Source organism: Mytilus californianus, unplaced genomic scaffold (assembly GCF_021869535.1).
Source record: "Mytilus californianus isolate M0D057914Y unplaced genomic scaffold, xbMytCali1.0.p SCAF_2, whole genome shotgun sequence".
Classification (NCBI taxonomy): Eukaryota; Metazoa; Mollusca; class Bivalvia; order Mytilida; family Mytilidae; genus Mytilus; species Mytilus californianus.
In genome coordinates, this window is record NW_026262668.1 from 107058631 (window position 1) to 107085115 (window position 26485).

Genomic DNA, 26485 nt, shown 5'->3' on the forward strand with positions numbered 1-26485 from the left:
GTGGGGTTCGTGTTGCTTAGTCTTTAGTTTTCTATGTTGTGACTTGTGTACTATTATGTGTCTGTTTGTCTTATTATTTTTTAGCCATGGCGTTGTCAGTTTATTTTCGATCTATGAGTTTGACTGTCCCTCTGGTATCTTTCGCCCCTCTTGTTTAGATCTTAATTTGTTTATGTTTTTTTGTAACTTATAGTTATAGAAGGAAAGTATTTTTCAAAAGTATTTAACAAAGAACCTTTCATGGACGTGATGGCAGACCCCGTCTTGTGAATGGTCGGTATGGTTATATACTACCAATACTTTTTATTAAACTTAAGCTCAAACCCTAAGATACGCAGCAATGACGTCACATATCAATTAGATCAAGTGTTTCCGAAAATTCATTTGAAATCGTACACGAATCACCCTTTAAATTTGGGAATTTCTCTGAAGACTGATGATATCACGTTTCGTTTCAATGGAAAACAATATTTGGCGATATTTATCAAATGGATAAAATCATCGTTTGGATTTGATAGCCCCGAAATCAATTACCCAACCAGGCAAAAACGGCGGGAATGATTTTTTGGAACCGGGTGAAATGAATACTTAGATATGATAATAACTAACCACCAAAGACCAAAAGTCGATATTTTGACGTCTACAGGTCATATTGTGGCCTTTATCAACGAAAAAAAAAAAAAAAAAACCTGATTTAAACGAAAAATAACTATAAAGTTGTTAACGTCTACGGCATTTGGTCTTTGGTGGAGAGTTGTCTCATTGGCAATCATACCACGTCATCTTATTTTTATATAGAAGACAGCATCCTATGACAAACACTGGACAACAGGACAGGCACATTCATAATGTGGTTAGGTTGAACATGTGTTTTAACCCCCGGCCCTCACCAAACCTGGCGAATGGATGAACATTTACAGCAAACTATACAAATGAGTTAAAATGGGCTTGACTTGAACAATTTCCTGACAGTTTCCGTCCAACGGCAATGGCGATACTGTGTCTGTTGTTTGAAAGATTGCTTTGCAAAATGAAAGAGAAATGTTTAACATGGTAAAGATGTATTTCACTGATGCTAAAATCGTTAGTAAGAATCAATCTCACAGTTTTGCTCTGTTCAGTGAAACTGAATTTTTGAGAAGTATATCTAGGATATAATGCATACGGTACTGCATTTGAATTTATTATGAATTGGTCAATGACCTGGACACAATACTCATTCAGAAAAGTTTCGGAAATCCACCTTTATTGCTATTTGCCTATGATAATCAGCTAAGATTCGACAATTATTATAATAAATTATATAATAATAAATTGGGTCTCGTACAAAGGTGTATAGAGCATGAGAATGCCAGATGTAGTCCATTAAAAATCCTTTCAGACACCTTTGACAATTGACAATCATACTACATCTCCTTATTTTTATATGTTATGGTATGGAACGTGTATAATGTTATATTATGAATCGAATATTTTTAAGAATTTGTGATTCGTTAAAACTTGATCACATACAAAGTCTAAAATTGCTTAATATCCACACTTGAACATTCTAATCTATGATTTAGAACTTTGTAACAAAACATTAAAGTCACAACTGATTAGAATAATTAATTTTTTTCAAATGGTGTTTGTGTCAAGTCCCACCTTAACATTGTTAAACGAAAGATAGTTACAGAAATTGTCAGATTTCCTTTATTCAATATTCGATTTTTTTCAGTAGCTGGTAATCCTTATATTGTTTATTATAGATTCATAAAATTGAGAATGGAAATGGGGAATGTGTCAAAGAGACAACAACCCGACCATGGAGCAGACAACAGCCGAAGGCCACCAATGGGTCTTCAATCATACATAATTTCTTTGTTAATTGTGTTATTTTTTCGTCTGTTGCTGTCAAATTGTTCAGTGCCACCCATTATAATTTTTGAATGTACTATTTGTTTCAAATTTGTTAAGTAATTGACCTTAACAATATTTAGGTATGCTTGATATTTCACCTATGTCTTCTACTTCAAGTACAGACAGTTTTGTTGATTGAAGCATGAAAAATCCATATTATCTCCCTCTTTACTTCGTATTTGTCTCCCTCTTCACTAAGTCAACTCGTTTCGCTACTTGTTGTAGTTTGTTTCAGATCGTCTTATCGTCTCTTGTTATTTATCTAGTTTCGTTAGTTTCTTGATTTCTAAAATAGACTCTAAAAATATTGATATAAAGATAAGGAGATGTGGTAGGATTTACCTGTGTAACATTGATGTAAGCAACTTAATGTCACTCTATGGCCTTCAACAATGAGCAAAATCATATCGTATAATCAGATTTAAAAGGGATTTGCAGAACAAAATGTGAAAAAATTCAAGTCTGATTTATGACGATATAATAAACAAAAACAAATATAACAGACAGCAACCAAAGACAACCATGAACTGAATTACAGGCTACAGACTTTGGGTAGGCACATAAAGAAAGTTGGGGGGTTAAACATGTCTGAGCGCTCAACCCTCCACGACCCCGAGACAGTGGTGTAACAACACAATATCAGAAGAGATTATAAGTTTGGTTTAATTGTCAAATGGTTTAAGTGGAGGAGATGTGATTTGTAAAGGTTTACGACGGACCGCAAATGATGACAAAGCTAACTGAGTTATTATGCCAAGTATGCTCAAACGAAAGCAAGGTTTATAGGTTAACCGTATCGATGGAACACAAAGACGTAGTTGAACATAATGTTGCTGAAAGTCTTCAGAGATGATAGTCAACTGAAACTGCTCAAATCAAGAATATATATAATACTGATTTTATCATATATACAGTTATTAGATATAAAGTATATGACATATTATTTCTGTTCCTCTGTATAAATCGTTTCTTATTATAACTAACATTAATATCCCTTTTGTTTTTTCACAATCTAGACACTTTTCTGCGTTTAATATTTATCAGTTTACAAACATATCTAAGTTTCATTTCTTAAAAATACATATATACACGCTCCTTACTTGTTCACATATGACACAAATCTACCAGGTATTTATATTAACTGGGTTCTTTTAAATGCAGATCATTAAATTGATGCATTTTGACCCAAATGGTTTGGTAAAAGGGTAACCACAATATATGTTTATTAAGGTGGCTGGGGCGTCTTAATTAAAATCCATAGAATTTTTTGATAATTTGTCAAAATGAAGTTTTTTACAAGCCTTTTTCAAAAATATGATAAAAGTATGGGTCACCGGACTTTTTTTCCCGCTACAGGTTGTGCAAAATTGTCAGATTTTGTATAGATTATGCATGGAAAATCCAATTTTGTATGATCAAAAGAAAACTCCCTGATAGAATTTTAAGATAAAATGTGAGAAGATAGCTCTTATAACATGCTTTCAGATAAGAAAAAGAAAAAAATGGGGTCACCGAACTTGTTTTCTTGTTACATATTGAATTGGTAAATTCACAACACTTTCAATTTTAAAATTACTATATCGAAGTTATCTCCCCTACTATTTGAGTTATCTCCCCTTATTTAGCAAAGTTAAAAAAAAAATGAATCAAAAACAAATATGGTGTTTTTTTTTTAGAAATTACAGCCGTAAATATGATAAAACACATAATTTTCTATATTTACATCAAAAGTCTTACACATGAATTACATACTACTCTCAAAATTTGCACACTTCATTAAAGATATAGACCAACTGTTATCTGCTTCTTCAAAATCCAAGATGGAGGAACACACCCGAGCCACCTTAACTGAGATATAACTTAATTACTGAGAATAATCAGATCAAAAACGCTACTTGTCAGTTCCTTGTAAGAGATCTTCATGTGGCTGTTCGAACTTTAGTGCATCTCTCACCTATAAAACAGATGAAGTTAACAAAAGGTCATTGTACATGTCCTATAATTGCAATATTATAAACTGATTTTATTCGAGAGCTACTGTTGAGATTTAGACGAAACGCATGTCTGGCGAAACAAATCATAAGCCTTGAGTCTTCGACGATTTTTTACAACCACTAGGTCGATGCCACTTTTGTTGGACGCAACGTCCCGGAGGGTATCACCAGGCCAGATTCTAGCACTTCTGTGTTCACTTGAAATACCACCAATGGGGTAAATTTCTATAAATTTTCTGTTTACACAATTTCGGAATTATTTGAACACTTATAGGGTTTTCTTCCCCCGGCAAAGATGTCCTTAGATCGCTGCTATATAACCTTTTTGCGCTGAGGTGGCAAAAAGCAACCACAAATCAATCGACCTTCAGATTCACAATTTCTGGAATGGTTTTTTTTAATGCTTTTTAATATTGCATTTAATTTGGCTTTCAAACTTATTTGGTCGAGCGCCATTGATGAGTCTTATGGAGACGAAACAATTTCTAAGCTTCGTATATGTAATCTTACAGGAATATGATTGTTTATGTTACGTTTGTAATAGCATAGTCATTATCCGATCTTTGGTGCATATTACTTGCTGTGATTTTGGGATTGTTTGACAGTATATAATTTCATGTTCATCGGATGGAATTTGTGGGCAGTAATGATGCCGCATCCTACTGAACTTTAATGGAAAACATATTATTATCGCTATCTTTGACTTGCCAGATCTGCTTTTATCTGATCGGATGAAAACATGGAAAACACAGGTAATTCGTTGTTCTGATCGGTAAATTTTCACATGTCTTATTTGGAGGAATCTCAAGACCAAATCATATCTGACTTCATAAAATACAGATAAGGAGAAAAGGAATCTCAAGACCATATCATTAGTATAGAGGAACAGTTCAGTTAGAATGTGTGTGTGTTGGGGGGGGGGGGGGGGTTAAAGGCGGTAGTTGAACCGTGGCGTCATCACATTGTGACATCATCCGCATGTGCAATACTCATTTCATGTATTACCTCACTTCCGGTGGATGACGTCACATCTCCGGTCCCGCATCCACCCCACAAAAGTACTAAATGAATTTTGCTTCTATTATACTACTCATATCTTTTCAGACTACATAAAATGATAATTTGTAGATCCTCTTTGTAGACTTTGTTTGGCCTTGTATTCACATTCTATTATTCGAGCATCACTTATGTCACTGATGGCTCTTTTGAAGACTAAACGCGCGTCCAGTGTACAAAATTTTAAGTCTGGTATCTATGATGAATTTCTTTCCAAAATCATTCTTTATACTACAAATGATTCATCTTTGCCACGAAGAAACCTTTGTTTAATAGCTTTCCTGTAAGCAGCAACCTTCTATCAAGGAAATCATGATAGGAAACGGATGCTCTGGAATATTGTAACAAATGTTGTATATAACCTTCAAATGCATGTGCTGTTGGAATGTTACGCCATAAACATTGAAGTTCACAATTGGTAAACCGACTTCATAATCTTTTTGTCATATTTAGCACAATTTACGGAATCTTTGATTATCAAAGCTTTTCAACTTCGTATTTGATTTTGTCTTTAAACTATTTTGATTCGATTGTCACTAATGAGTCTTAAATACACAAAATGCGTACCAAATTAAAGCCAGACATTTTTGGAGAGTTTTTCAGATCTTTTTAATTATAAACAGACCTTGATATAATCATTTAACTTGTCTCCCATTTTTGAATGTCTTGTTACTTATCCCCCTTGCGGTTTCTAATACTTAGCTGTGCTATAATCCAAATGTACCAACCTCCTCCGTCCTTCTAAGAACTCTTAGAAGGTTTAATCCAGCTAGCTTGCCCAATTCTTCTTCAGTCCAGTTTCTTCTTACCAATTCCGCAAACAGATACGGGTACTTTGATACATCTTCTAAACCTTTAGGTACTCTAACGGACGAAAAAATAAAATTGTCCTACATGATATTTTTTACACAGTAAAGGTTCTAAAACTATGTTTCAATATTGGGAAGAAAATGACGGTTTCTAAATCAAACACGATAATATTCAAACAGACTTTGTGAGTCTTAATTTCAATTTATAGTGTCTCTTATAATAATTAAGAACTGAATGCTTCTTTTTGTAAGTTTATTTGGGTGTAAAAGCATTGACCCAAGTAAATTTTGTATGAAACGCGGAAGCGCTTCATTCTAAAAATGTGCGCACGGTCATTTCATTTCGAACAGCGGTATACTACTGTTGCCTTTATTTACAACCCTATAAAATTACTAAAAGAAGCATTCAATACTTATAAATACATTTTTTGCTAGGATCATGAAAACACGATTTCTATCAAGTTTTTCGTTTATTTACCTGTGCACTTTATTGTGGAAGCTCGTGTTATCATGAATGTTACATTTCATTTTGAAATGAAGGTTAATTTCGGAATGACGCGAGATTGCTGTTAGCGAAATAACGTATTATAATGTAACATACATGTAATGTTATTATCAGTATACAAACTAGTGGCCAATAAGAGCCTGTGACGCTTACCTAGGTCTATGTGCAACTTCAACAATAGGCACACTCCAACATTGTAGACTAGAATATAATTCATGATTTAATCTCTTTTTGTTGATCCTCTATTGCTGATTTGTTTCTACAGTTTCTCTAACCTCTATAGATTTAGCCCAAAACACAAAACTTGGTAGAAAAAAAATCGTCATTTAAGGGCATTAACTCCTACAAGAGAAAACTAACAATTTCATCAACGCTGACCTATTTGCAGATCTTGTATTACTGATAATTTTTGCATTTTAATTAACTATCGATTATAGTTTCAAATAAGTAGACAATAAGACAAACAATTTGTAATTGTCATGTATGGGCAATAAATCCTATAAGTCGACTGACCATTTCTGCCATGTTGACTTATTTGTGGATCTTGTCTTGCTGATTTTTTTCCATCTCTTTATTATAGTTTTCAAGATAATAGTCAAAAACGCAGAAAAAAATTGTAAAAAATGTCATTTAAGGGCCGCTAACACTTCTTATAAAGAGTTGACTAAAGCTTTCAGCAATATCAATTATCGATCGTGCTTTGTGGGTCATTTTAGCATTTAACGTTTCGCTCTATCTATCATAGTTTGCAAGATATTTCAAATTAGGCAAAAAGGTAAAACATTGGTAAAAATTGTCATTAAAGGGCAATAATTCCAATAAGAAGTCGACTGACGATTTCGGTCATGTTGACTCATTTGTAGATTTTGTCTTTGTTATCATTTTTTTGCTACATGTATAAAATTTATCCCTATCTGTTATAATTTTCAAGATAATAGGCAAAAACGGAAAAAAAAGGTAAATTCAGTCATTTAAGAACAATAACTACTATAATAAGTCGTCTGACAGTTTTGGTGTAAATAAACAGTAGGTAGTCCACAACATTCTTAACATTTCTGTCTTATGGGATGTTCTCTATCTATCGTTTTTCAAGATAATAGACAAAACTTGCATTTAGCTCCTATGTTCTATTTTAGCCATGCTGGTTCATCGGACACATTTTTAAGCTAGGTACCCTAATGAGGAGTGTGACCAACATTGGAAAAATGGGCCAAGTCGTTTGGAACCAACTGTGCCCCTTTTATTGCAGCTTTGTTCCTTTGAATATGTTATAAATCGAAGTTTTGGTTAAAACTCCGTAAAGATCCAACAAAATAATACTTGATAGTTTTGGATTTTGAAAATGAATATGCTGGCCTGGTAAGAACTGAAAACATATCTTGCCCAAGACAGGACGAAAATGTATATTTTGCCACACAAAATGCAGGAAATAATTGTGTACAAATGTGAAATATTAAGCCGGTCTAGCAACAGGTTAAGACTGAATATCCTGTCCGCAAAAATCCTCCTCCCCTCCCATAGCCCTCGAATATTAAAGGGTATTTCCCTTTTACTACTAAATCCAACGTTAAAAATGTGCGTAGTTAATTTGGGACCTTACGATAATAATTAACAATAAAAGGGTTATTATTTGGTTTACGGGATGAGATATGGATAGTTTTTTTTTTAAATATTTCATAATTTTGAATGATATGAAGGGGCATTAGATGTCCTCGAGTAACAACAACTAGATTGAACTAGAAGGATCCTATCAAGGCAGTTAATATATATAGGAAGATGTGGTATGAGTGCCAATGAGACAACTCTCCATCCAAGTAACAATTTATAAAAGTAAACCATTATAGGTCAAGGTACGGCTTTCAACACGGAGCCTTGGCTAAAACCGAACAGCAAGCTATAAAGGGCCCCAAAAATTACTAGTGTAAAACCATTCAAACGGGAAAACCAACGGTCTAATCTATATAAAAACGAGAAACGAGAAACACGTATGAACTACATAAACAGACGACAACTACTGTACATCAGATTCCTGACTTTGGACAGGTGCACACATTTGCAGCGGGATTAAACGTTTTAATGGTACCAAACCTTTTTCCTTTTCTGAAACAATAGTATAATATCACAACATAGAAAGACACACTATAAAATATCAATTGGAAGGCTTAACTCAATCAAAAAACGCAAATTTACACACAATGAACGAATAAATTTGATCTGTGATACCTGAATGCAAATACATAGTTAATAAAAATTATAAGGGATAAATAATTAAGGTCAAAAGTAAATAAACAGGTTTAAACAAAGTTAAAGTATGATACCACTGTGAAATTTTAAACAATTTTTAGAAAATCATCACTTTTGAAAAAACCTGCGTCATATTATACACAGTTTAATGAAAATAATTTTGTTGTTAAGTATACTTCTTCTGTGTGTATAAAATCTTCCATCAATAAAACTAATCTTACACTTGGTACATATGGGGGTGAATATCAAAAATAAAACTATACAATTAGTGCTAGATTAAAACTTCCTGTACATGTGCAAGAACAGTATTTAAGGAGAAATGAAATAATTTTGATGTTCAAAGTACGAAGAAGTGAAAATTTGTAGTAATTCCAAATAATCAAAGCTGGTATATAGACAAGATCCATGTTAACATTAAATAACAAAAAAGCATTACCAATAGTATCAACAGGTCAAATTAACAAGAAAGTACAATTTGAGAGTACACGCAGTTACTGACAGCTAGTTAAAAGCCAAAACAATTAATAATAAAAAATCATGCATCAGAGACTAAAATCAACTAAAACACATCCCAGGGATTTAGTATTTTAACTTTATTAACAGTCAAAGAAGACATGACTTGTCCAATGCCAAAAAATAAATGTATCGACAGGTAGTAGGATAGTTAGGAGTGACTTCTTTACAGATAAAAATGAACGTGTGTGTGTCTCTATACATCCCGTTTGAAAGAAAATACAAATTTAGTTATGTTTTAATTTGCTAATGATAAAATCGATATTAGGGCCAATGTAAACTATATTCAGAGATCTAATTACAACATTGGTACGACAACCCTTACTAATAAGTTTGTTTAAAGGTTCGATGAGTTTACACGGATCACATAGTGATTTCCGCGCTTTAAGTACAATATTACCGTAAAATTTAGGATGTGAAATACCATTTTTAATAAGTTTTCTACAGGTACAGCCAAATTTACTAATCAAATCTTTGTATCTATGAAAGAATTTAGAAAAAGTTTTAAGTAATTTTTGGTAACGAAATCCCTGACTTAATAATTTACCAGTGATGCATTGATTACGTTCGTTAAAATCTAAAAAAAAATAAAAAATCTAAAGTTAAGTATATTTATAGTTAACGGTTAAGATCTGACTCATCTTTTTTAGATATTCAACGAATTTCATATGAGAGGGCAGGGCATGAGCCACAGGGACACACTCTTGGATGCACTGAAGCGGTCTTGTCGTGGTTAGCAAGAATATTTATGGTTTGAGTGGTCATTTAAAAAAACAATGTTTGGCCTTGAAGATCAAATGTCAAAGCTAGTGGTCATTTTCAATGATACGCCATACATCGTTTTGAAGTGCTGCACGCTTGTGTTCAATATAAAAAATCTTGATTAAGATATAAAAAGGTCATTTTCTGGACAAGACAATACTCCAAAAATCAAACATTTTGACCTCTTGGCCAAAGGTTAAAGTCAAATGAAGGTCATGATGATATGCGAGACGCCGTCTTATGGTTTTGCATCAACCTGCCTAATATCATAAGTTAAAGTAGAAAGATAAAAAAAAATGGCCCAGACAATAGTATATGAGGACCAGAAAAAGATTGATTGATTAATGATTGTTTAACGTCGTAAACATTTAAAAAATCGTACATACATTTCTATACCATCAAAGTCACTACCAATCCCAATATGATCGACACCAATGTTCTTTTTTATGTGTTGTATATGATCTGAAAATATACATGGTAAAGATGGAATCAGACATGACAGCACTGTCCATGTTCTCCTTAAACTTATTTCAGTTTAATATATAGATTTTGAAATAATGTTCATTGATACTGCTAATAGCATACCCGTAACCCTTGTTTGTTACACGGGGGCCTCGGTGACCGAGTGGTCTAATAAAAAACAATTAAAAAAAAATAGTTCATCTACTGTATCATTAGCCTGTCAACACTTGGGTTGTGAGTTCGAACCCCGCACGTGGCAGGTGCGTTCGACTCCGATCTAAATTGACTATGATTTTCGGTTCTCCTACCGACGGTCGGTGGTTCTTTCCGGGCACTCCGGCTTCCTCCACCAAAAGAAATTGACCGCCACGATATAGCCAATAGTGCTGAAAGTGGCGTTAAACTAGTATTTTTGTTTTTGTTTTTATTATCACTTAAAAAACCAATAAACAGTTTTTAAAATTGAAAGAATCAAGTGAGATGTGCAACACTTTGTTATTTTTCTATTACTTTTTATTGGTTTTTTTTCTACATTTCAAATAATCAAGATATTTTCACGTACATTATTATATGATTTTTCATTCTTTAATAGTAAACAAGCCGAAATTCTATTTGAATCATACCCACAACTTGGGACAAAATGGCAACTTCTTTACAGCTTACAAAATAGGGATAAAAGTTAACCATGACTATTCCACCATTTTCTTTCTGGAAAAAAAATGTAAAATTTCAACTATTAGATAAAACTCGATACAGGTATCATTAAACTGCCACGCATTTTCTTCTCTAGACTTCATGCAGTCAGAAGCTAAACACGAAAGCTTCCACTGCTTTTCTAGATTAACGTGTGCAAGCATCGCTTAGAACACCTAATTTTCAGAAAATCCAAAAATATGTTTTGTTGTTTTATAAAGAGTATGTATTACCTTAACATTTGTTTCATGTTGGTCATTTTGTTATGTGTGTTGTTGTTGGTTTGCAGTGTCGAACTTACCAATTCAATGTCTAGAACTTCTTTCTTTTGGCTAAATTTAATCATAAAACACATCTTTTTTTCAAATATTGAGACAAAGTAAAAAATAAAAAAAAAAAAATAAAAACATTTTGTACAAAAAGTCTTGCAAGAAGTAATTGTTATAGACAAATCTTACTGACCACTAGCGAAAGGACGTCATCCTGCACATTTCTGGTTGCATTACAAAGACTATAAGCGGAGCTGTGACTGAAGATAACCGGAGCCCGTGACACTGTAATGGCATCCTTCATGGTTTTCTTAGAAACATGGGACAAGTCAACTAACATCCCTAACCTGTTCATTTCCTTCACCACGATCTAAAAATAAATCAGTATCGACAAATATATGTTATTGTATTCAAATTATTAAACAGTTATTTGTTTCAGTAAGTATTACAAATCCGAACGAAAATTATACTTCACACATAATATTCTTAATCTACTTTATTAATATCTATTAATCTATGTGCCTCAAGTTTTAGGTATAAATATAACTGTTATCTCCAAAGTTTTGTGGAATGCTTGTTTTAATTTTTTAATTGGTTATTTGGTAAAATCTTCTTTCAACATAAATTAAAGATTGTAGTCACGTTTCGTGACAATTCGGGTCATTGACCATAATTGTCATGAAACAGTTTTTTGCAGATTTAAAAAAAAATATTATAGAATCATGTGCATAACAGCGTAGACGAGACCATTGATTGGCGCGCTAAAATATTTCATTGACTGGGTCAGATTAGGTGAACGTTCGTCTGTAACGCCCACTATTCACGACGTATTTGTTATCCTGTGGGGTCACCAAAGGGTCTCAACGCCTAAATAAAATGGTTCGAAAACAAAACTAATCAGGAATAACCTTTGTGTTTTGATTTATATTGAATACTTAAATGTTCTTTACTTGTGTTGTTGTTATGTTTTGATAATCAATTTTTATGATATCGCACGTTCTTTCAGCAAAAAAGGATTTAACTGGCTTTAAAAGTTACAATGCATGTGTTGATTATTATCTTTTTTCGGACGTCAAAGCGATTTAACAATTGCGGTTGTCCAATTATGTCATCTTTTAACTTTTATCTGGTCAAAATTTTATTTTAAAACGAATGCATGATCAACTTTTAAAAGTGTGCAAACACCAAACATATAGAAAAAATATACTTCTGTCCTGTCTTTTTCGTACTTGCAAGTTATTGGACAGTAAAAAGGCTATTTGGATCAAGCCTTGTGAAATTTGCATTTTCGTTTTTGAATAGGTAAAATGTATAGTTTGGTGAACTTTTCTGCTAACTACTATACTTGTGAAAAACCCTTGGCAACATAAACATATTCAGCTTTTTTTTTAATCGACCCAATTTACATAGTAATGGACGACATCGTACATTTTATGATCGCAAATAAAATATGTATATAATATACTGTGCACTGTAGTTTGTATATTCATTTTTTCTTTTGTTAATGGATTTTCCCCGTCTTTCTGGGAGCGATTATTTGTTATTGACTCCTTAAGCTTACTCGCAAATAATTTAAAACCAAGACTTGCAAAAAAAAATGTCCAAACAAACCTTGATTTTCCTTTTTTTTTTAAACATACATCTCAGCCATAGATAAGGACTTAAATTCGCCAGGTCTTTAATTTCAAGTTAGTGAGTTGACCAAAGTAACATTGCGGACCATTTGCCAGTTTCCATGCGGTATCCATGTTTTTTCACTCGCTCTGTTCTGCATCCACTCATCTTTCGTGTTTGTCATGACAAGGCCATTTGAAGCTTTCATGCTATACAGTGTGTGTTTTGCTTATTGTTGAAGGTCGTACGGTGACCTATATTGCTAACGTCTGTTGACCGCTGGAAGGGATTTGTCTGATTGTCTATCACACCACATATTCTTATTTTTATATGCAGTTATATCTATAATAAAATTGAGAATGGAAACGGGGAATGTATCAAAGAGACAACAACCCAACCAAAGAGCAGAACATTTGTTTTTCGTTAATTGTTTTGTTGTAGATTAGGCCGTTGGTTTTCTCAATTGAATTGTTTCATATTTTTCATGTCGGGGACTGTTGTAGCCGACTATACGGTATGGGTTTTTCACATTGTTGAAGGCCGTACGGTTGCCTATAATTGCTTACATCCACTTCATTTGAACTTTGGTGGATAGTTGTCTTATTAGCAATCATACCACATCTCCTTATTTTTATATAAAGTTGTATCAATTGTGACTTTAGATACATTGGTGTATTGATTTTTGTTTGCGTACAACGTCTAGTGTCAAATTTGTCATGCATGTTTAGGACTATTAAATATATTGCAGATAGTTTCGTAATAAAACGGCTTTAGATCTGTTATACGACAATAATACATAAAAAGATAAAAGGTAGGAAAATTAAGAGACCACAACAACAAAGACCATCGAGTCCTGTCCATAAATAGTAAAATAGACGTTTAATCAACAATGAACAACACAAAACCCGGATAGCCGGACGTTTGGCTCAAATTTAGTGGGGCTAATCCAGTTTAACATGCAATCCCTCCCTGGCTAGACTTGGTGCAGGCGCACAATCCAGTGGGTTAAATCAGTATAACATGCACCCTCCCAAGCCCGACTTTGGCACAATATGTAGCGGTGTATTGCTGTGTGTTTGTTTAATCTACATAGGCTAGAGGAAAAGGGGAGGGTTGAGATCTCACTAAACATGTTTAACCCCGCCGCATTTTTTGCTCCTGTCCCAAGGCAGGAGCCTCTGGCCTTTGTTAGTCTTCATTTTGTATGTTTTTTAATTTTAGTTCATTTATTTGTTTAGGAGTTCAGTGTGACGTCCATTTTCACTGAACTAGTACACATTTTTGTTAAAGGGCCAGCTCAAGTGCGCCTTCGGGTGCGGGATGTAACCTTTCAAACTTTTTTTGTCTGTCTTGATTATATTTGGAAATATACAATAAAAGAAAAATAAACTACACAGCGCAGCTTCCAACAGGATTACAACAAGAAAATTAATTTTTAAAATGCGGTCAACAGTCAAAATTTATCAATATTATTAAAATTATTTAAAACAAATCTTTTAAAGTTTTGTGAAAAGAAAGTTTCATTTTATGTATCGAAATGTATAACAAGTGATCATTATTTAAAGCCCCACTGGAAGGCCTCTGACAGACTGAGTGAGCGTAAAATCATTATTATCGATAGCCAATGACAAACAAGTTAAAGGTAATTTATTCAGTATTATTACCAACAAAAGTTTTACGGTTGTCTACGCTGTTATGAAAAAGATTCTATCAATAATGGTTGTAGCTCTTACATTTTAGGAAAGTATAATTTTCTTTAATCCAAATTAAAATGGTCATGTGCTAGATTTTTTTACTCCATGCTCTGATCAAGTAACAATAACTAAGTTTTTTTTTCGGTCAAATAGGGAACATCGGATGAGAGAATTACTCAACAAAACGCAAGAATTATCATGGCTTTTGCAGATCTTCGAAAACGTATCCATACAAACAACGTACAAATGACTAACGCAGAATTATGCAATAATTCACATAATCCTTTGGACTAATAATTAAAAAAAAATATATTACAAAATCGAACTTCGTAAATGGAATTATAAACGAATTCGTTATGCATCGTAAAGCTCACAACAACAGCAAATTATCCACTGTTGTAGACGAATTTTCAAACAATACTCTAATTTCAAACTGTACGTACCTTTCCAAATTTGGTTAATCCATTGTGCTTTGGTAAAGACGAGTTTCTGTCTACTATATGACTGTCTGCCCTAAAATCAATTGTATTGCAGAAAATAAACTTCAACAGAAACGAGTAACCTCAAGAAACAAGTCCACTATGCAGTAACGTTGGTAAAGCTTTATTTTGGTCTGTTGCATTGCAGTTATAATCTGTATGACTTACAGAAGCAATGCCTTAGTTTTCCAAACATTACCAAATTTTGGTTAATACTTAGATGATAATACAAAGCATCAAAACTAAGCATACTATCAAGAAGAAGTTACCATATTCTTTACAAAGCACAAAAATGTCGGCATTCACCTCAAAAGCTAACTAAACCTTTAAACAGACTTGTTCGGAAAGGATATAGTTACGATATACTGTTGTCAGGTCATTAAGGATTGCATATTTTGGTATTAATATTGATTCACTCATAGGGTCTTTGCATCGGAAATAAACACATTTATTCTAAAACCAGTTGTTGGCATGATACGGGTTATGTTCTTCTCATATATTTTATGATGGTATGATACTAAACCCCTAACGGGAGGGATTGTACTTTATTTTCATATGATGAAGACATAATCTTTCAATCAGTTTAATTGATGTCTGGAGCTGGCATGTCAGTAACTGCTAGTAGTCCTTTGTTATACAACCGCAAAAAAATTTTCCTTTTGCACTGAACTAGTACACAATTTTATTTATTTAGGGGACAGCTGAGGACCACCTCCGGGTGCGGGATTTTCTCGCTGCGTTGAAGACCCATTGGTGGCCTTCGGCTGTTGTCTGCTCTTTGATCGGGTTGTTGTCTCTTCGACATATTCCCCATTTCCATTCTCAATTTTACCATGTACTTATACTCATTTGTAAGTAATAAATACCAAAATCCAGAACATTTCGCCCTATGATTGATCAATCTAATAACTTACATTCAAGCGAAGAATATGTCGAAACTACTGACGATTAAATCATTCTGATAAAAATACGCATATATGTGTTTGAACTAGTATGTTACCATTTCTATACGGAAAAATATTTTTGGTTGATAAAATATTGAAAAGAAAATTATATTTTCTTATATTGATAAGAATGTACAAAGTTTAATCTATACTGATACATTGCCTGTGGGTTTCAAAAACTTCTTCAAAATATGACTTTCATTACTTTCAATAACTATATAGGGTAATTGTATTTTTAAACTGTAAACGATTGCATATTTTATCAAGGACACATTTCCCACAAGATAATACTGAATAACGATAGTGTTATCCAAAAAAACTAACACCGTTTATTTTCATTTAACATGGAGTAAGAATGAAACTAAACAAAACTTGAAGGAAGATTCTTAATCCTTGTCCATGGGTAGTTTCAGTGAGTCTCTTTAACGATGATGGGAACACTTGGCTGTTGTTTGTCAAAGACCCGAGTTGGGATAGACACTTCTGAACGTACCCGGTTTACAGCGTACGAAACATTTCCTTGTATGATAATATTTAATTAATCATCGAATCAATGTACCCACTGGAACGTGGCTGCATAATCGCAAGTAGCTAAATTGACCTTGCCGTGTGTTTATGTATCCCGGCCAAATGGAGGACCCGGCCTCAGCAAGAGAGGATGTAATGGCATTGTGTGTTAAGAAAACGCGAAATTGACGTAGCATCTTGGTCAAATGGACTCCCCCCGGCAAGAGTAGCTTTAATGACATTGCGTGTTCAGAGAGCGCGAAATTGACGTAGCTGTGTTTTATGTATCCCATTTAAATGGACGCCCCTCTGCAAAAAAACTGTAATGATATTGTGTGTTCCGAGAGCCATGTATACTTCCATACAAGTAAACAACTTTGCATTCTTACGATAAAATCCGAAAGCGGATTTAGTAAACGTTCTCAACTTTACTGGTTGATGAAATTAACTTTGAGTTTGAAGTTTGAATATTTCAAGCATCTCAACAATTCTACATGAAACAGCTTTTTAATATATTATCTGTAGTTAAATATTACAGACACAAAAACCTTACCAAGGTGGATTACAGTTATGAGTAAGAGTCATATATCGTATACCCAAGTCATAGAACATCCTTAGTGTTGCAAGACTGCTATTTATAGCATGACCGCCCTCCAGTCCCATCAAACTGGAAAACTTCCCTTCATCGAAGGTTCTCTGTATTCCTTTGTTGAATAAAAAATAATCGTATTATATTTAAATTTCAACTACGCTTATTTCTGTTAAATTACGTTTTCCAACTTATCAAGTTTCCCTGTGTATGGTTCACAAATAATTTCGAAATCAGAAAGTTGTTAAAACATATTGGAATTTGAGCATTCGAACGTCTAAGAATAATAGTAATAATTATAATACTATTAACGATAATAATGATATTACACTCATAGAAAATACATTAAATGTTTACAAATTTACATATTTCCGCAACGCATTGCATTTGAAGATTTCCTTTCATTTAGCACTGCAAACTTTATTTACATTTTTGTAAACTGTTGCATCGAAGGACATCGCCAGCCAAAATGAATTTATGCATCAGCCAGAAAACACATGGGCTTATTTCAAGTTGAACTTTGGTTTTTGTGAAGAAAGTCCATACATAGTTTTGATATTTTTATATACAAACTAAAAATAGTGAAATCAATCAAAATTGCTTGTTTAGAGCCGATTTTTTGTTTGCAGTTATATTTTGGTCATATATGTTTTTTTTAAATAAGCTGTACTATTTTAGACCTTAAAGTACACTACAAACAAACAAAGAATAAATGCAAAAAAGAAGTGTTTACGTTTTCTTACCATCAGCAGAAGTGACAAATTTAAGGAAGCTCGGATATTTATTGTTTAGTTTCTTTATAACATCGATTTGTTCCAATGCTCTTTGAACTGCACTATGATGTTGTGTTGTACAAGAGACGAATATAGACCAGAACTAAAAACGAAAAAAACAAACGCATATAACAACTACTCAAGTTGTTAATCATTCGTATCATATTAACTTGGAATATACATACTTCAATATACAGTGCACGCTTTCAATTATTTCTTTTGTCGTTAAACAGTGGTGTAAGAGAAGCATATATTTTTGCTGGACAATTCAGTTGCAGAAATTATGAATAATTTATAGATTTACAGAAAAATAATCTCCCGAGAGCGAATTTTGGGATAACATTAAAAGGAATTCTCCGGAATATTTGATACCTTTTTCCATCCTTAGCTAATAGTTTGGCTGTGTTCCTTATGCATATTAATTCTGAAAAATTGCTTCCGAAGCATAACATTTGTGTTTTATTTTCTTTTTACTTTTACTTTAAAATTAGCTCATCAAAGATACCAGGATAGTAATTTATTACCCCAGACGCACGTTTCGACTAAATAAGACTCCTCGGTAGCACTCGAAATAAAACAATGGAAGGATGAATCAAACTTGTAGAGCATTAATAACCGAAAATTCCGAAAAGCTGGGCCAAATACGACTAAGGCAATATGTGCCTGAAGTAGAAAATACTGTTTCCAATAATTTAACATTTTATTAACAGTATTTAAAGAATAGCAACATATCAATTATATTTCATGTCAACACAAAAGTGTTGACTATACTAGGCTGATACCTTCAGGGACGGAACGTCCACTAGCAGTGGCATCGGTCCAGTGGTTTTAAAAACTCACAAAAAGATACTAGGCTTATAACTTGATACTCAAAACGCATGTTTCGGCTAGGCACGTGTTTCGTATACATATAAGAAACAGTTGTTGTTAGCCAATGAAATACGAAGTTGAAGAATATGAAAAAAAAAATTCCGAAAAGTTGTGCCAAACCTTTTGTTTCCAATAATTCAACCTCTTATAAAAAGTAAATTTAAAGAAAATGGACGTATCAATAAAATTTCATGTCAACACATAAGTGCTGACTGCTGGGCTGGTGATACATTCGGGAAAATGGGATCAACCAAGTGTTTGTAAAAAGATACCAGACTTATGATTTGATATTTTTGTCTATATAAAACTTATCATTTAAATTATGTATAGATAAATTTTTGCTTCGTATAGCTACTGTATAAGTTACCTGTGCAGATAATTTTCCTTCTCGGAGACGAGGTATGTCAGTACATGTATAAGTTGTTTGATTTGCATGATATTGCTTCCTCAGATCTTGACTAAAATCAACCGAGTACACCTTGTTATCAACATTCGTGTAAAACTCGTACGACAGATCATTATGGCTTGAAGAAACAAATATATAATTATCAAATAACATCATTAAAATTTTAACCTCAGTTATGTTTATAAGAGAATATAGCTGCAAATGAGTTTATGATACTTGCGTCGTCTAGGTAAATTTAAACGGTTCAAAATAAAAGCAAGATGAGAATCCAGGATTATGAAAGGGGGGGGGGACAATTTAGGCAACATTAGGAGTGTGACCTGTAAAAAGTCTATGCATTGACCATGAAAACAAAATTAAATCACTTTCTAATTAGTATCATAGTTATCCTATACGGATGTTGAAATCGTTTCAAACAATAGAATACTGAAACTTGTGAAAATATCAAAGGAGCTTATCTTGAGTACAAGGATTCGATTAGCTGTGTATTTTTTTTTTTATTCATAGTTATTTGAATTAGTTTTTCGTATTTCCGGTCTATTTGTATGACATTATTGATGTTGGAAATTATCACTGTGCAATAAGTTGAATATTAAGAGCTTGATCGATTGATTGTTGTTTGATTAATGTCCAGTGAGCACATTAGCAATGAACGCAAAAGGGTAAGTTCTGCCAAGTGAATCGACCAGACGTGTCAGCTTATTTTTTACATCCCGCATCTCCACAAAATTAACAAGGATTTATTAATACGAGCCATGAAGACATTTCCTTTAGTGTGAATTTTGAAAGATATGGTAATTGGAGCCCTGAAGACAATAACTTTATGTAAAATATGTTTCGCGCTTGATAATCCTATAATGATTAGAAGAATCGTCTTCAAACAACACTTTGGATTATCAACATTAAAGATAAACGAAAACAAGTCAGTAAACATTTTCATAAACTAAATACAGAAAAAAAAATTATTTTACAACTTTTTACATTAAATTCAATTCTACATGAAACATACGGGCGACATTGCCATACACACAGAAAGAAACGAAAATAAAAATATCCATACATATCGTCAACAAAGAGTGATTTGTCCAACAATAGTAAAGAGTTATACAAATGTAGTAATGTCACAATTCCGATCAAGTCCACATTCAAATAAGAGTGTCTTCAACAAATTTCCTTTAAAGATAAGACCATGATAACTTCATTAAAAAGGGAATAAGAAAATGACTGGTTTTATACGAACGAGACCAATCAATATCATAGAAAGGTTTATGGTTAACCCAAAAATATGAGAACAGCATACACACGCACGCAAAAAAAATAAGCAAAATAAACTAGAATAAAGACGTTTAACATCCGTTTCTACGCACAAATTATTCGTTTTTTTCTGGGGCTCGTGGTCACTTCAGAGTCTTCCCCTTTAAAGAGAGAACACAATCCCCGTCACAGGATTTGATTATTAACAAAAACTTACCCATCTACAAGTGGATAATGATCCAATATACATTTGGCATATTCTAAATTCGGATTTTGTGCTTTTGCGTTTTTGGTACACTTCTGACACGATGTTAGCTGGGTAGACCTTTGTCGTCCAGAAGGAGCCGTTTCTGTTCTCTCTGGCTCTTTGTACACTATTTCTGTAGATTTATTAGCCAAGACACCTACTGCTATTGACAATGCTAAAACGACACAAAGAACGCTAGTTCCTATTATAAACAATGTCTTATTTCGGATCACACGACTGTCATGGAAGATCTCCATCTTTTCCGATGTATGCGATAGTGATGTAACTATTCATCTCAAAAGATAATCGTTATCAGTTATATGTATTTTACTAAAAACAAATTCAACTGAAATAAGGTTAAGTAAACTTTGCTGAACAAGAACAACGAATACTAAACATAACACCTTGTAAATGAGGTATTTCATGTTCCACCTCGTCATGGCTGACTAATGTCATAGCTTTATGTTTTCGTTATTTAGAGAATTGGTATTGATGACAGATCTTTGATTGTTTCTGTTTAATTTATCAGTCACTGTTTTATTTTCTTTTGGAATCGGGACGACGTAAAGCTTGGCATATTGTATAGACACCCGTCTGCTTGAGAACTGTATATTGCCCTTTAGATTTGTCTTTGGTTATTTTTGTCGCCGGTAACGAAACTTAACTTGAGTGGTTCTAATTCTTGCATTTCTGCACCAGACACGAGGGGGATATTCTTTGATGGGCACATGACGTTTGCGCTTTTTGTTTACCTGTAATATGGACATTTGCTGTTTAAATTTTGATTTAATTAGTGAAGATCTAACTTTGATTTTTAAACCAACGGCTGTTCATGTTGACTTATGAAAAAAGAGTCATGGTTGATACAAGAATTTATATCCATCATCCCTTTTGAATTGTTTACGTTTTCATCTGACACATGCATGTACAGGAACGATTTCCACCTATATTATGGGCTGAGCAGCCATCACACAGAATTGGAACAACAAATGGTCAGTATCACTTTATAGTGGTATATTCACAACCATTTCAATTAATCAAGGAGTAAAGCATGATGATATGTTGAGTACTGTTTGTATACATCAAATTAACGAAGGTGTATTGAGAACTCACAGAAAAATTATCTGAATCCAGTTGTTTGTTTTAATATCTTTCATGTTTTGTATTACTAGCACTGATTTATAGTTTTTTGCCCAAAACTATGGTAGTATCTTATTATATTTAATAAAATGCTCCGCTGGGGCGCAGCTTGATACGACCGCAGATGTCGAACCCTGAACAGTTGGGGCAAGTATGGACACAACATTCAAGCTTGATACAGCACTGAATTTGGATTGTAATTCAATATTTGACACAGCATAGGTTTCTGACACAGAATGAATGTGGTCTAAGAACTTACAAATTTTTAATTTACCTATTCAAACCATATCATTATTATTTTTTGCTTTTATATATAAATCAGAAATAACCAATTTAAAATGGAAAATTTTAAAGAAAAAAAAAGGAAAAAAAAATCCCCCCCCCCAAATTTTTTGAACCCCCTTATGATTCATCACCCCCAAACTCAATCTAAGCCTTCCCTTTATGGTATGGTACCTTGCAGTACAATTTCAGAGAGATCCATACACTTGAACACAAGTTATTGTCTGGAAACTAGAAAAATGCTTGTTTGTTGGCCCCAAATTCCTAAACGTTTAGGACAATTACCCCCAAACTCAAACCCAGCTTTCCCTTTGTGATATGGAACCTTGTAGTACAATTTCATAAAGATCCATACACTTATACACAAGTTATTGTTTTGAAACTAGAAAAATGCTTGTGTTTTGCCCCTTTTTGGCCCCTAATTCCTACAATTTTGAGGCAATTACCCCCAAAATCAATCCCAGCCTTCCCTTGTGGTATGATACTGTGAAGTACAATTTCAGAGAGATCCATACACTTGAACACAAGTTATTGTCATGAAACTTGAAAAATGCTTGTTTTTTGCCCCTTTTTTGGCCCCTAATTCCTCAAATTTTGAGGCAATTATCCCCAAAATCAATCCCAGCATTCCCTTTGTGATATGGAACCTTGTAGTACAATTTCATAAAGATCTATACACTTAAACACACGTTATTGTCTGGAAACTAGAAAAATTCTTATTTTTGGCCCCTTTTCGGCCCCTTATTCCTAAAAGTTTTGGGCAATTACCCCTAAACTCAATTCCAGCTTTCCCTTTGTGATATGGAACCTTGTAGTACAATTTCATAAAGATCCATACACTTAAACACAAGTTATTGTCTGGAAACTAGAAAAATGCTTATTTTCGGCCCCTTATTCCTAAACGTTTTGGGCAATTACCCCCAAACTCAATTCAAGCTTTTCCTTAAAGATATGGAACCTTGTAGTACAATTTCAGAAAGATCCATACACTTACACACAAGTTATTGTCATGAAACTAGAAAAATGCTTGTTTTTTTTCCCTTTTTTTGGCCCCTAATTCCCAAAATTTTGAGGCAATTACCCCCAAAATCAATCCCAGCATTCCCTTTGTGATATGGAACCCTGTGGTACAATGTCAGAGAGATCCATACACTTACACACAAGTTATGTCTGGAAGTTACAAAAATGCTTATTTTTGGCCCCTAATTCCTTAACTGTTGGTACGATAACCCCCAAAATCAATCCCAACCTTCCTTTTGTGGTATTGAACCTTATGGTAAAATTTCATAAAGATCCATTCACTTAAACTAAAGTTAGAGTGCGAAAACCAATGTGTCTTCGGATGACGACAACGTCAACGTCATACCAATATACGACCACAAAATTAGACTTAGTTTCATCTAAAAATAGGGTGGGAATGTGGTATCTGTAACTTCTATGAATGAAATTAAAGGAGATCTGATGTATAATACAGTAATCTCAGTCCTCCATTTTCATATATAGGTGAATGGACTAAGTGGCAGAAGAAATCATATAAACTAGAGGCTCTGAAGAGCCTGTGTCGCTCACCTGCATCTTCAAAAATGGCCACTTTTTAGTAAAAATCATTTTTAAAGGAGAATAATTCTATTGAGAGTTAACCGACAATTTAAGTCATGTTCACATATTTGTAGATATCATCCTGCTGATAATTTCCTTTTTTAGTAAGTTTATGTTAATGTATTTCAAAATAAAAGGCAAAAAATGCAAAAAAAGTTAAAACTATCATTAAAGGGCAATAACTCTAATAAACAGTTGACTGAAGATTTCAGCCACTATGGCTCATTTGTGGATCTTGTCTTGCTTATCATTTGTGCTTTTTAAGGTTACTATCTATCTATTACAGTTTTCAAGATAGTAGGCAAAAATGGGGAAAATCTTCATTAAAGGGCAATAACTTCATTATGGAGTTGACTAACAATTTTTACCATGTTGACTTATTTGTAGATTTTGTCTTGCTGATCATTTTTGCTATTTTAATTTTCTATCTATCTAATATAGCTTTTAAGATATTAAGCAAAAACGCCAAAAATTGGTAAAAATCGTCATTTGAGTGCAATAACTCTAATAAGTGTCGATTGAAGATTTCAGCCATATTGACTTATTTGTAGATCTTGTCTTGCTGATCATTTTTGCTATTTAAAGTTTCTGTCTATCTATTATAATTTTTGAGATAATAGGCAAAATTTTTTAAAAAATGGTAAAATTCATCTTTTAAGGACAATAACTCCTATAAGAAGTCACCCGACAGTTTTGACGGAAAGAACAATAGGTAGAGCTTAACATTCTGCACATTTTTGCCCTTATCAGATTTTCAGTATTTATAGTGGTTTTCCAAATAATACGCAAAACTTGCATTTTACCCCTATGTTCTATTTATAGCCAAGTCGGCCATCTTGGTTGGCTGGCAGGGTCATTGGACAAATCTTTAAAACTAAATACCCTAATGATGATTGTTACCAAGTTTGGTTAAATTTGGCTCAGTAGTTTCAGAGGAGAAGATTTTTGTAAATGTTAACAGACGTCGACGATGGAGGACGACAGACGCCAAGTGATGAGAAAAGCTCACTTGGCCTTTTAAAAAAAATCACTTCTAAAGTAGAAATTCACTCAACACTCAATAAATACAAAAGGAACTTTTCTGACATATTTGGTTTCTCTTGGTTTTGCATTCAAAAATATAATCTTAAAAGTTTAGCAAATAACAGCCAGTTTATTATTAGTTATGGCAGCATGTTTGTTATATGATCTAAACTGAAGTGTTTATACAGAACATTAATAAGGATAATTTATGTCAATAATGGGGTCAATGTTTCAGTGGCTTAGGAGTAAATAGTTGATGAATACAGCAGATGACATGACACAAGACACGGTAGAGTAAATTTTAGGTCCAGATTGTAGTATTTGTGGCTCTATTTTCTATAGGTATTTAATTTTTCAGCAAGCAGGTGACATAACATTATATCTATATCATACAAAACAGACAAAGTTCAACTTTTATTTTTTTAATGACCATAGGACGTTAAAAATATCAATAAGTAATTGACGAGTAAAACATTAAGCTTTTTTTTTACATTAATATTCATGATCATCTTCACTTCATATATATAGCATATAACCTCATAGTAAATGTATCAACAGTCAACTATTTGAATTTTTTAATATTTTCATCTATATTACTTATAAAATTACTAGAGGCTCATCTGACTGTATATTTTTACCATACTTGGAGTTTTCATTTGGTAAAGATTGTTTCTACGTGTTAATGTAATTAACCTTTTGCTTTAACTTTTCACATATAATTCAGACTTTTCTTCTTCTTTTACAAGACATCAATACAGCATAAAAACAAATGAATAATGAAATCTGACTGATGAACCTAAAAAGTAACTTTAGTATGAACTTTCTTGAAAGCCCTGGAGATTCGCCATGAGTTAGGATCTTCATATTTGTTATAAAGCGGTTCAATCTTTTGTTGTTTCTTCTGTTTGCTGAGTTTGGTTGGATCACTATGACGGAAGAACTTGGGAGCAAACTCCACTAGCCATTTAGGATCTATAGTTGTTACTTCTCTCATGTATTCCTTTGTTGTCAACACAAGCTCATGATACACAACCCTGTAACAACCAAATACAGTGAGTTAATTGACGATAACTTCGTAATTTATAGTCACTCATGATAAAATTAGATCTTAAACAAGAATGTGTCCATAGTACACAGATGTCCAACTCGCACTATCATTTTCTATGTTCAGTGGACCGTGAAATTGGGGTCAAAACTCTAATTTGGCATTAAAATTAGAAAGATCGTATCATAGGGAACATGTGTACTAAGTTTCAAGTTGATTGGACTTCAACTTCATCCAAAAACTTTAACCTGAAGCGGGACAAACGGACGGACAAACGAACGGATGCACAGACCGAAAAACATAATGCCCCTCTACTATCGTAGGTGGGGCATAAAAATTAACCTAACGAAAGGATCGTAAATATGATGTCAAGGACATATAACATATGCCAAAGTAATTCACGCCTATATTTTAATGAAATGAAAGGAATGATTACCCAAGTTCCTTTTTTTTCTTTTTCGTTGATATTATAGAAGTAATAGAACTAGTCAATCAAAATGACTGTTGCATGAAGCACTAGTAAGATATACATCGTTATTATAGTAGTAAGTGAACTTACCAATCAGGCTGTCTGTTGAATAAAGCACTAGAAGGATGTATATACACAACTTGACTATCCACCAATGTTCTGTAGCCCTCTTGGGGATCCTTTTTGGCAGCATTCCTGAAGAAACCACTGCATATAGCTTTTTGTACCCTGGCTGTGTTCTTACCACAACTCACTACATCAAGCTTATGTCTACAAAAAAAGTTTTAGAGCTTAAATAAATTAGTAAATTCAAAAAAAATATTGATTTACAGACAGAGTTCATT

General features: G+C 33.3%; 2 protein-coding genes across 19 annotated transcripts in view; both read right to left on the minus strand.

Annotated features, from left to right (window-relative positions):
- Nucleotides 1-2853: 2853 nt before the first annotated feature.
- LOC127727745 (dipeptidase 1-like) lies at nt 2854-18621 on the minus strand. The gene is made up of 9 exons (XM_052234860.1): nt 18589-18621; nt 17777-17909; nt 16998-17148; nt 14958-15027; nt 11400-11576; nt 10868-10952; nt 10169-10244; nt 5678-5813; nt 2854-3853 (listed from the first exon to the last, which is right to left on the minus strand). The coding sequence occupies exons 1-9, from the start codon at nt 18619-18621 to the stop codon at nt 3791-3793; spliced, it is 924 nt and encodes a 307-aa protein (XP_052090820.1). The 3' UTR covers nt 2854-3790.
- A 6412-nt stretch (nt 18622-25033) lies between these two features.
- LOC127728510 (ATP-dependent RNA helicase DHX8-like) overlaps nt 25034-26485 on the minus strand; it is a 54500-nt gene continuing 53048 nt past the window's right edge. For all 18 annotated transcript variants that reach the window (XM_052235896.1, XM_052235902.1, XM_052235901.1 and 15 more), the window contains 2 exons: nt 26232-26411; nt 25034-25661 (listed from right to left, as the gene is read on the minus strand). In XM_052235896.1, coding sequence (XP_052091856.1) covers nt 25424-25661; nt 26232-26411 — 418 coding nt within the window. In that variant the 3' untranslated portion in view covers nt 25034-25423. The remainder of the gene's footprint in view (nt 25662-26231; nt 26412-26485) is intronic.